The sequence below is a fragment of the Electrophorus electricus genome, chromosome 3 (genome assembly GCF_041902795.1).
Source record: "Electrophorus electricus isolate QZ-2024a chromosome 3, ASM4190279v1, whole genome shotgun sequence".
NCBI classification, from domain to species: domain Eukaryota; kingdom Metazoa; phylum Chordata; class Actinopteri; order Gymnotiformes; family Gymnotidae; genus Electrophorus; species Electrophorus electricus.
In genome coordinates this window covers 35,213,887-35,225,264 of record NC_137499.1, presented here as the reverse complement: position 1 = coordinate 35,225,264, position 11,378 = coordinate 35,213,887, and the positions used below count along the sequence as shown (strand labels likewise).

Below are 11,378 nucleotides of genomic sequence, written 5' to 3'. Positions count from 1 at the left end.
TAGAACCAGATTTGTATTCGCGATAATATTTGACATCTGACTGCTTAGGCATTCGTAAACGATACGCAGCTATGCTACGAAATAAGTCACTGGTGGGTATACAATGAAAACACAACAATGGGATTTATGCAGAATAAAGACTGTGATCCCTGACACCTGTACTGATGGTAATAGGTCTACAGCAAAATGTCCCCTCCTTCACGTTATAACTGTCTATCTATCTATAACGGTCTATTATATATCTCACATAATGCATTGCAGCGTTCAGATACAACTGGGTTGTTGGCTTTATTTCTTCTCATATATTTTAATCAAATAGCAACGCACTCTTCACAGTTTAAACGAGGTTGAAGTTTTATTTGTTGTTCGTTTATTAGGTGGATAAATTGTTAAATTCGCCAGTGAGCCAACTGAAATATGTTCCACAGTCACCTGATTAACGATTTTATAGTTACAATGTAAGCCGGAATTTTGAGTTAAAGACATTCAAATATGTAATTCGTTGTGTAAATAAAGCTTTATTTTGCCGAGTAATTACATTATTGAGCCAAATGTGAAATTATTATTATATTGTCATTACAAATGTACTGTTGCCTAACGTTTTATGGACGTACAGGTTCATCAAAAGTTTATATGTACTTTCCTAATATTTTAGCGCTTTGAATATTAATGAAAGAATGAACAAATAAACCGAGAAAGACAACTTGTAACACTTTATAGGGACTGACATATGAATGCAGGTTAAAAATTCAGTAGTGATCAGACGTAATCAAGTACTGACCCAATAACGAATTATCAATAAGGGCGTTGTCATGTATAATTTATGATCCCGCCGTCGAACCCAAACGAATTCTGATACCTGTCAAAAATGCTGCACGAGACATTAGCATTATCATCAACCTAGATATTGTGATAACAGTATTCAGCTTGCAGATGTTTGTAGAAGTTTAATAGACAGGAAGATTTATAGACTGAACGAAATTGGCCATTTAGCTTTTGTTCATTTTTAACCTGCCATCTAAGAATTAAAATATAAATATTCAGCCAGTGCTCAGTAACACTGTATAGGCCAGCTGTACTTTCTGATGTGTTGTCAGTGTGTGCGTTACGCCAAGCCGAGTAACCTTTGGCAGCGCACAATCGTGCCTTGGCTCCACTAAATTGCCCCGTTGCCCAAGCAGGTCATTAAGACATTCTCTGAAACATAAGCAGCCCCTAAGGAACATCGCGTGCGTCCATCCGTAGGCCTACATTCTCACAACCACGTGACCGTATAAGAACTATATCAGGTAATTCTAAGCCGTCATTTCGCTTTAATAAAGCATCACATAATTTTTCGTATTGACGTTGGCTCACCGTCTAATTGTCCATGAAATGTCTGAATTTTAACACGAAGTTTATCCCACACCACGTCACTGATTGCCGAATAACTATTCAAACCGCGATATAGCCCTGCCCCTCACTCGACTTTTAGTAGGCGACTCTATTACTTGGAAATAAGCAGTAATTTAACTCTGTGCCCTCTTGCCACAGTTAAATATCTCCTTAAGTATCCCATTTTATTCAAGTTCATGTTTTTGCCATTTATTTTATATAGGCTGCAAGCTGAATCCTTATGTTTTAATGAATAAAGTGTATGCTTTATGTTGTCTTGGCTTTAGCATACTTTTGTCTGCAGCATAGTCTTTGTGGGCGAAAGACAATCTCTTTTGAACACTAAGGAATTACCCATTTATTAGTGACAAGAAAATCTGTTTTTCTTATTTTGGTTATGGCTTGCATTTATGAGTGACCTTCTCTCAGCGAAAAGTATTCAGCTCCAAATGCATGTCCATCACCAGTGGGTTTGTGAGTGTGAAAAAGAAAGGGGGATTAAAAGAAGAGAAAACACTTTCTGATTCTATCATCTTTTTCCATCTGTCATATCATTCATGGCCTAGAAAAATATTTAAGATGATCAAAAAGGTTCAGACTAAGGGCTGTGCTGTGTTGTGCAGAATGCCAACAGTAGAGCTGTATGTAATATGCATGTAACTTGGGGGGGGAAAGCAGTTAAACACAGAACAGAAAAATAATACAAATGGAAATTGCAGCACATCATCATTAATCCAAATCAACTATTAAAGAACATATGTAATGATGTGTCCTTTAATAGTTTATTTGGATTAATTATTTTTAGGTGAAGTTCAGAAATTATCCAAGAGGTTACAATTTTGCACATGCATGAACATTAGGGAAAATGAAACATTCATTATGAAACCTTTTATTAAATGTAATTTTTGGAAGTTAGGTGGGTACCGTCTTTAATTTGCTCTTCTTGCAACAACAGCATCTAAAATGTATCCAAGAGACACATTTACATCTCGCTCTCTTCTTCTCTGCCTCTCTTTTACTACCCCGTCAATATTATTTCATGTTGCCCCTAAAATGTTTTTAGATTTTTCTTTATATTGCTTTACATATTTTCTCAGCAAACAAAATTCACTTAGCTTTTGTTCAATTGCATGTACACTCTTTGCATATTGTATCCACATGTCCTTTTCACCAGTAATGCAGGTTGGAACACTGGAATTTTAATATGTGTGGTTTGGCTTACTGATTTAGGTCAATTTGTTCTTTTTTGGAACAGTAGTACACTTTGGGCCAGATTATAGTGCGATTAAAACTAGGTTGCTTGTCTGCGGTAACTACATTGAATCAAAATGTCATTATGTCACTAGTTTAAGCATATATGATTGCAAGTGTGTCCCCAGGAGTTTTCAGAAATGAATTTCTCCCTCTACATCAGACCCTCCCACCTCCCTAGTGGGAGGGTCTGATGTAGCCTTCCTAATCAAATTCATCCTAGTCATGTAACCTTCTTAGTCAAATTCACCCATAAAAAGATGGTATGTTTGTTTTTTACTCTAGCATAGGTTGTCCATCTGGTCTCCAGAGAGCTCCTGCCACATCACACTGTTCTGTTGCACTTTATCATCTGTCTGATACTAGTAGTCAAGGGCTGTATGCAAAGGGCTGTATGCAAAAACCCTAGCTGGGTGTAAATACAGGACTCTCCAGGGGGAGGATTTAAAACCTCTGTCCTAGCACACAACTTTATCATGTTAGTTGGTTGATTAGACTTTAAAGTTATCTTATGTTCTACATTAATAAAATTATGGGTATAGTGAAGGGCACGGTTAGTTACTGGTAATAACAAACTAATTACCAAACTATTAATTACTCTTTTTCCCAACCAAAATCATTAGTTTGCATTTAAATTAATATAATAATATTTAGAAATAACTAAATTATTTATATGTCCAGCTTCAGTCTGCCACGTCCAAATAACAAATTACTGTGCATGTGTCACCAGTTACATAACTGAACAGGAAGTTCAAATAACCAAGTCTTAGGAGGTGTGACAATATAATCTCAATTGGTGCAAAGCTTGAAAGCATACAGGTGCCAGCCTCTTCTTCAGCCACATTTTCTTTGTGTTCCATGCCCTCTGTTTCAAATATTGCCACCATATAAACTATCCATGTCACTTATTCTTAGCTTTGTAGGCAAAACACTAGATCAAAATGAAGCTTGTTGTTGACCAATTGCCAGAATGAGCTGATTGAGGAAAACAAAGTGATGCCTTATTAGAGTCAAGACATATCTTCACACCAAAGAAGAATGATGTCAGCAGCTGTTCTGAACTGTCCCATGTAAAACCTTCAGCACCGTTCATTTTTTGGACATTTGATATCTTCATTTTGAGTTTCCATCCATCTCAGAACAGGTTTGAAATATTGTTTGATGCAATAAATGCTCAACCTGACCATATAGGATATGTTATTACTTTTACCACAGATATTTTTTTGTTAATGTTATTGTGTGATTTGAATGTATAATAACCGAAACAGAGTCAATATTTAGGGGAAGGATGAACATTATCAGATACGTTGAATTAACTGATGCCTAGATTTGCCTATCACTGCCCTATATACATGAGTTCCTTCATCCCTTCCAAATTTTTCCACTCCTAACATGGTCAGTTGATTCATCAGCCTAAATGTCTAAATATTAGACTGACACTCTTTTTGTGAACTTGGAATAGTATCTTAAAATGTAGCATTGAATTTTGCAGAATGCTGAAATTAGAATGTGCCTCAGAATAACAATATTACATGTTCATTGTTTTACTTTGAGTTTTCCCATTTATAGTTTATATTACATTAAATATAGTTTCACACATTCTAGAAGTGTGTTGACTGCAATATACACTGACTGGCCAAAAAAAAAGGTCACACACTAATATTTCCTTGGACAAGCTTTGATTACGGCACGCATTCGCTGTGGCATCATTTCCACAAGCTTCTGCAATGTGACAACATTTATTTCTGTGCAGAGTTGCATTAATCTTTCTCTAAGATCTTATTTTGATGATGGGAGATTTGGACCACTGCGCAAAGTCTTCTCCAGCACATCCCAAAGATTCTCATTGGGGTTCAGGTCTGGACTCTGTGGTGGTCAATCCATGTGTGAAAATGATGTCTCATGCTCCCTGAACCTCTCTTTCATTGTCATCTTGGAATATGCCCGTGCCATCAGGGAAGAAAAATCCATTGATGGAATAACCTGGTCGTTCAGTATATTCAGGTAGTCAGCTGACCTCTTTCTTTGGGCACGTAACGTTGCTGAACCTAGACCTGACCAACTGCAGCAACCCCAGACCATAGCACTGCCCCCACAGGCTTGTACGGTAGGCACGAGGCATGATGGGTGCATCACTTCAGCCGCCTCTCTTCTTACCCTGCTGTGCCCATCACTCTGGAACAGGGTAAATCTGGACTCATCAGACCACATGACCTTCTTCTATTGCTCCAGAGTCTGATCTTTATGCTCCCTAGCAAATTGAAGCCGTTTTTGCCGGTTAGCCCCAACGACAAATGGTTTTCTTAAGGCTACACAGCTGTTTAGTCCCAATCCCTTGAATTCCCTGTGCATTGTGCATGTGGAAATGCTCTTACTTTCACTATTAAACATATGCCTGAGTTCTACTGTTGTTTTTCTATGATTTGATTTCACTACACGTTTAAGTGATCGCTGGTCACGATCATTCAAGATTTTTTTCAGACCACATTCCTACCTCGAACATGATGTTTCCCCACTTTCCTTCAACTTTTTAATAATGCGTTGGACAGTTCTTAACCCGATTTTAGTAGTTTCAGCAATCTCCTTAGCTGGTTTTCTCTGCTTGATGCATGCTAATAATTTGACTCTTCTGAAACAGATTAACATCTTTTCCGCGACCACAGGATGTGTCTTTTGACATGCTTGTTTAACAAATGAGAAGCTACTCATTGCATTAGTTAGGGTTTAATAACTTGTTGCCCCCTGAAACATAATGACCCATGCAGTAATTATCCAGTGGGAGGCTCTTACCTATTTGCTTAGTTGAATCCAGGTGGTGACCTTTTTTTTTTTTTTTTTGGCCAGACAGTGTAAATTGATATCAATATCTGAATATTGATATGAATATTAATTTTCTGATCAACAATTTGTTGAATGCAATTCATAGAATTATGTTAACTAACTGTTTTTCTCTCTTAAGTACATGTGAAATAATGACGGTGCCTTGGGAATGAAAGGTTCACAAAACCCTCAAACAGCTACCCTGTGCACAAATGTCCCACCAAACCTATAATGCAGTTTCATGGCAGATGACCTTTTTAAATATTACTTCATAACTGTTGCATATGTATTATATATTTATTAATGATGTTACATAATTACTGATGTGCAGATTAGAGTTCATTTGAGCCTTGTCTTTTGAGTTTAGCACATAGCTTTTTCCATGCCTATTAAATCAGGTTCTTGTTGTCAAGAAATGAAATAAAACATTAAATTGAAAACTAATTTAACATTGTGTGAATAGTGCATATGCTGTACTGTATGGAACTGCAGGGTATGTTATTTCTCTTCAGTCAGTATTTCTTTTCAGCATATCGCTTGTACCTTCAAAACGTGTTGTTACCTTTCTGCTTTAACTGTACAATCACTGAATTTATAAATATAAAGAAATCCACATTTCTCGTGTTTAAAGGTTATATGGAAATATTAAGAAACCTATTGTAATTAGAAACGCTAGTGTAAATGTACATTTATATGCAAACATTTTTAAAGGAACACGATTATATCATTCGTGCAACGATTAAAAAAAAAACAGCTGCTAATTTTCTCTTAAATAATATATCCTTAGCATTTTAAAAAGCGGCCTACCAAAAACAACAATTTGAAAAGTTTTGTACGTTGTATTTGTCCTACTTCAAGCAAAATAGCCTACACTTCAGTCAGAAATGAACTTGTGTTTAACTCACAGTAATCAGAATATTCAGCATTAGTCATTACATAAAGCCATCAGATTTTGATGCAGAAGTTTATCTGTAAAAAACATTCTGGTACTGAACATATACGGACTTGTAACGTAGCAGAATCATTTTGCTGTTGATTTCAGTTACGCGCCAAGGCTGTTGCGCCATTTACATATAAACTTTACACCTTTGCATAACGAGAAACGACTGCCTCAAACAATTATATTAATGTTAGATATCAAACTTACCTAATTTTGTTATGACGGATGTTTAGTTTCAGAGTTGTAGAGTGATTTATTTCAGTATTGAAAGTCTTGAAACACTCGTAATATATAACCTACTTACCTTAATATGGACTCAGTATGGAGCTTTACGAGTGGGCAGGAAGTTTAGCAATAAGATCATTATAAGGCATTTCCCGGTACAGTAGCTGCCTTGCGCGAGTAAAACGTGCCACGAGGCAACATTGTAGCTAGAACAGAAGCATGTTTATGCCTTCGAGATCGAGCGGAAACTGCCCAGTAAGGTCTGAAATAACATGATTTTCGTTTAACACTTTATTATATTCATCGTCCGCCAACTGAATTCAGTGATCTCATTGTCGGTGGGGTAGATTGTTTGGGGGTGGGGGGAATCTCTGGGCATCAGGTTGTATTTCTCCCTTCTGTTTATATGCCTGTGACATGCCAGGTACAGACCTGAGGCCTTGAACTTGGACAGTTTGCTTAAGGAGGGACTGTCTATGGCTTCCTTCTGAACAAGCCCTTCAGAGAGGGCCAGGCTCGACTGTAAACTTGGCCTTGACCTTGAAGGCCCCGCCTGACCTGTAAAAGACGACCGTCTGTGTGTTTGTGTGTGTGTGTGTATGTGTGTGTGAGCGTGTGTAAGCGTGTGCGTGTGTGATTGCATGAGAGAGAGACAGACAGAGAGAGAGAGAGAGAGAGAGAAATCGGTTCTGTAGGAATGACGGGAGGGAGGGTTCCTGTTTGACGCTTCTGAGAATATTCCAGGCTCACACAAAACACAGGACTGTTTGTAGAGCTCTTACTTTAATTGAATCATTTATTACAATATTAGTAGTCAAACATGACTAATGGGTTAATAAGAATTGGATTCACACATGGATTAATAAGAATTCGATTCAAAAGTTCATATGCAATGTGCATTTTTGTTTAAATTATCAATAATTTCGTCGAATTTCTAAAGATCTTTTTGTGAAATTGTTTTCACCATAAGACCGCAAGTGGCGTACATTGCATGCGTGATTAGATCAATAATTTAAATACAATATAGACATAGAGGTCTGTCTGAAACCGCTGCTTAAACCTACAAACAATTTGCAGTAAGCATGATAGATATATGGCAAAAATACAGGCCAGCCTATTCTAAAAATGCCGGTTTTGCCTGCCAAAGATAAATGATTCAGCAAGAGCATGTAGTTTTTTTTTTGTTTTTTTTTTAACACAAATGACTCAGTGACACCATGAAGCCTTCAGGATAAATGTATCTGCAGTAGATTTTTGTGGATTTCGTTCCAACCTTAATCGCTTCTTCTCACATTCCGTGAGATGTTTTACTATACATATGAAGTTTTAATCTATATTAAAACGGGCAGTAAGCGTACTGTACCTTGGAGACTGTCGGAAAATAATCTTGGAGGAACTGTAAAATTGTGGACTTCCATAAAGCTTCACACTGAAGCTTTAATTTAAAGGTTTGTTTTAGGGGTGTTTTGCTTTGAATAAATACGTTATTTAAACCCGTATTTATTAAAAGAGTTTTTTAACGATAAATAATTAATAGATATGAAGATGCCAATAAAAAAAGTGTTCATTATGTAAACGTGGATTTAGCAATTATTGGGAAATATTATACACATATAATCAACTTATACTTTTCATAAAACATATTGCTTATGTAGACAAAACAGATTGGCCCAGTCTTTAGTATGCTGTCTTTGTATAACCTACTACCTATTATCTTTTAATCCAACACGGCCCTAAAATTGAGCATCCATCGCTTAGGCCTTTTTCCCTCTCTGTCCAAGCAGATAATTACAGTGATTCATTTCCAAGTGTCAAAATTATATTACATGGCAATGCTTTCAAAATATTACAATATGCTTGTTCATGATAATTTCAGTCTAATCACTATATATATATATATATATATATATATATATATATATATATATAGAATGCGCGAAAACAGTGGTTTTTTTTTAAATATATATTTGCAACTGCTCTATTAAGGAGGCATTGCCTTATTGATGCTGCGCCATTAAAACACCGATTTCTGCCATGAAAACAATGGAATGGACAGAGGAAATAACTGTTACAGATGCTTAGATATGCTTAGATGCTTCGTAAAGGGTAGATATGTGTAAGAAGTGATTCTGATGCGCACCTCCGGCTCCATTTATCTGGAACAGATCAACAAGGCAAAAAAACCCCAAAGTGAACTAAGCTACCTCTGTCGGGGTTAATGTTTGTGCATCACGTGATATGTCTGTCATCCAATGAATAAGCGACAGTCCAGACTTTACTCCATTGCGTCAATGCAACTGTGTAGATGTAACCGTGTGTCCTGCTCTGCACTCAGGTCTTTGCACGATAATTCTCCTTCCGAATGGTAAGCGTGATATGACCACCTCCCTGGTACTGAATCCTCGTTGGGCGGATACGGTAATGTTTGTATATGAAAACAATTTGGATGAGATAAACAAGAACATGGAAGGTCTGGTTGGTAGCGGCAATTTCGCGGCCAACCAGTGCAGGAATCTGATGGCCCATTCGGCTTTGAGTGGTCACCCTTCCAGCCTTGTGCATGGTTCCAGCTACACCACCGTGGACGTATCGACTACCAGTTCAGCAGAAACGAGCAAGCAGTGCACACCATGTGCGACGGTTCCCCAAGCCTCGTCCACCGGTCCTATACCTTATGGCTACTTTGGCAATAGCTATTATCCTTGCAGAATGGGGCGGGGTTCGGTCAAGTCTTGCACTCAACCAAGTCCACTTGGCTACTCTGCAGACAAATATATGGACACCCCAGTTACGACTGAAGAATATCCAAGCAGGGCCAAAGAGTTCGCCTTCTACCACGGCTATCACAGTCCTTATCAATCTATGGCCAGCTATTTGGACGTGTCGGTGGTACAGACCCTAGGGACGGGGGAACCGCGGCACGACAATCTTCTGCCGATGGACAGTTACCAACCCTGGGCTTTGGCTAATGGATGGGGAGGACAAATGTACTGCTCCAAAGATCAGAGCCAAGCTGGCCATTTGTGGAAATCTGCATTAGCAGGTATATTAAACTTATTTTAAGCACCATGCAACTAGATTTCAGATCAAATTAAACGGTTCAATATATAGTTATATTTTATTACAGACCACAGAGACGTGTTAGTTGCTTTAATCTCAATATACTGTCGAGTAAAATATATACAATGTAATATACGATCAAAATGTTAACTCGATCAGTCTTGCATTTGTTTTAAACTTTCAGTCATTCGGTTGTGGTTTGATTAGCCTTTCACATGAAGGCAAAAATAGGCAAAGCAATTAGATTTGAAGAATGTGTATCCTATTAATGTTGGATTGTTAAGATGCGCCTCGAGTTGTGTAATTGATAGACAACTACCGAGCCCATCAGTAATAACTCTGTTTGTTATTCGTTCCAGATGTTGTGGCCCACCAACATGACGGGGGCTCTTTCCGCCGAGGAAGAAAGAAAAGGATACCGTATACCAAAGCACAGCTAAAAGAACTGGAGAAAGAGTATGCAGCCAACAAATTCATCACGAAAGACAAGAGGAGAAAGATTTCTGCGGTAACCAACTTGTCCGAAAGGCAGATCACAATTTGGTTTCAAAACAGGAGGGTAAAGGAAAAGAAATGTGTTGCTAAAGTTAAGAACAGTACGCCGTAGTGCGGATCTGAGCAATCAGACATTTTCTCTGAGACTTCAGACTGAAGAAAAATGTCGATTCGATTTTTAAAAAAATCTGGACTTCCTTTTGCTCTCTTGTCTGCATGATTGCATCGCGAGGGAATCGATGGATGGACTCAAACAAGAAGAATTAATTTTAAACAAGAACAAATATCCCTGCTTATCTGTAACGTATTCGATTGAAGCCCCTTTAGTCGTGTCTTACATGGATTTTATAGGCTAAATGTTAAGCATGTCGGTGTTGTTCCTGCAATACCATTAAGCTTATTACACTATGCCAGTCAATATTCCCTAAACTGTTGTCTCTTGTAAAACAGCATGAAATATAGAAATGTTTAATAAATAACCTCTCATTTATGGGCTTTAGGAATTGCTTAAGTAGATTTATCTTACTTTTTTACTTCAGGAGCACAAACTAACATTTTACAAGAGGAATTTTAACTGTCCAACTTCTGAGTCAACCCAAGCGATCACGAATATATTTTGTTTTACAACTGTGAGATTATGTTCAATACATTAAATTCATACTAATTTCTTAATCTTAAAATTTGATAAACTAAAACCGCAAGCGTTGTTCCGTAAATTTTGCATGTAAATTGCAATCCAGTTGGTGTTATTGGTGCTTGTACAATCTTCATGTCAAGGGGAAAGAAATTGGCCTCCCATGTGATTGAGCTTTTTTAATGCTTAAAAAAATGTTTACTTTGTAACTCATTTCTCCTGACAATCTTTGAAAAGGGTCACACGTTTTAGTTGTATCTTGCAATATTTTCAACATATTTGGCTGACAAATGTCAATAATCAAAATATTAATTGTGTACACATATCTTGGCTGTTTTTGGAGCCATCAATAAAGATTTGCGCACAAATATGCAAAATGCAGGTTCAGAAGTGTTCCTCTTCCCGGCTGGGACGTTGGGGGCTGGGCACAGGGCGTTTTGATGTTAGCTGGGTGGGTTAGCTCGCGGCTTGTAGACAGACCTACTAAATCAGCCCTTGACCTTGACCTTGAAAGTCACGTGCTCTTCAGATAAGCAGTGAGACTTCTTTTTCACGAAACTATGAATACCTAGGCATTGC

The 11,378-nt window shown here is 37.6% G+C and overlaps 1 protein-coding gene across 1 annotated transcript; it reads left to right on the top strand.

Moving 5' to 3' along the window:
* Positions 1 to 8,965: 8,965 nt before the first annotated feature.
* hoxb13a (homeobox B13a) lies at positions 8,966 to 11,144 on the top strand. The gene is made up of 2 exons (XM_026998011.3): positions 8,966 to 9,653; positions 10,030 to 11,144. Exons 1-2 carry the CDS (start codon positions 8,987 to 8,989, stop codon positions 10,275 to 10,277), a joined length of 915 nt encoding a protein of 304 aa, XP_026853812.1. The 5' UTR covers positions 8,966 to 8,986; the 3' UTR covers positions 10,278 to 11,144.
* The last annotated feature ends 234 nt before the right edge of the window (positions 11,145 to 11,378 follow it).

What these genes read in the sequence shown, in the direction of transcription:
- hoxb13a (XM_026998011.3), top strand. Translation starts at nt 8,987, where the DNA reads ATGACCACCTCCCTGGTACTGAATCCTCGTTGGGCGGATACGGTAATG. An exon ending in GTGGAAATCTGCATTAGCAG is followed by an intron (nt 9,654 to 10,029) that starts GTATATTAAACT and finishes TATTCGTTCCAG; the next exon opens with ATGTTGTGGCCCACCAACAT.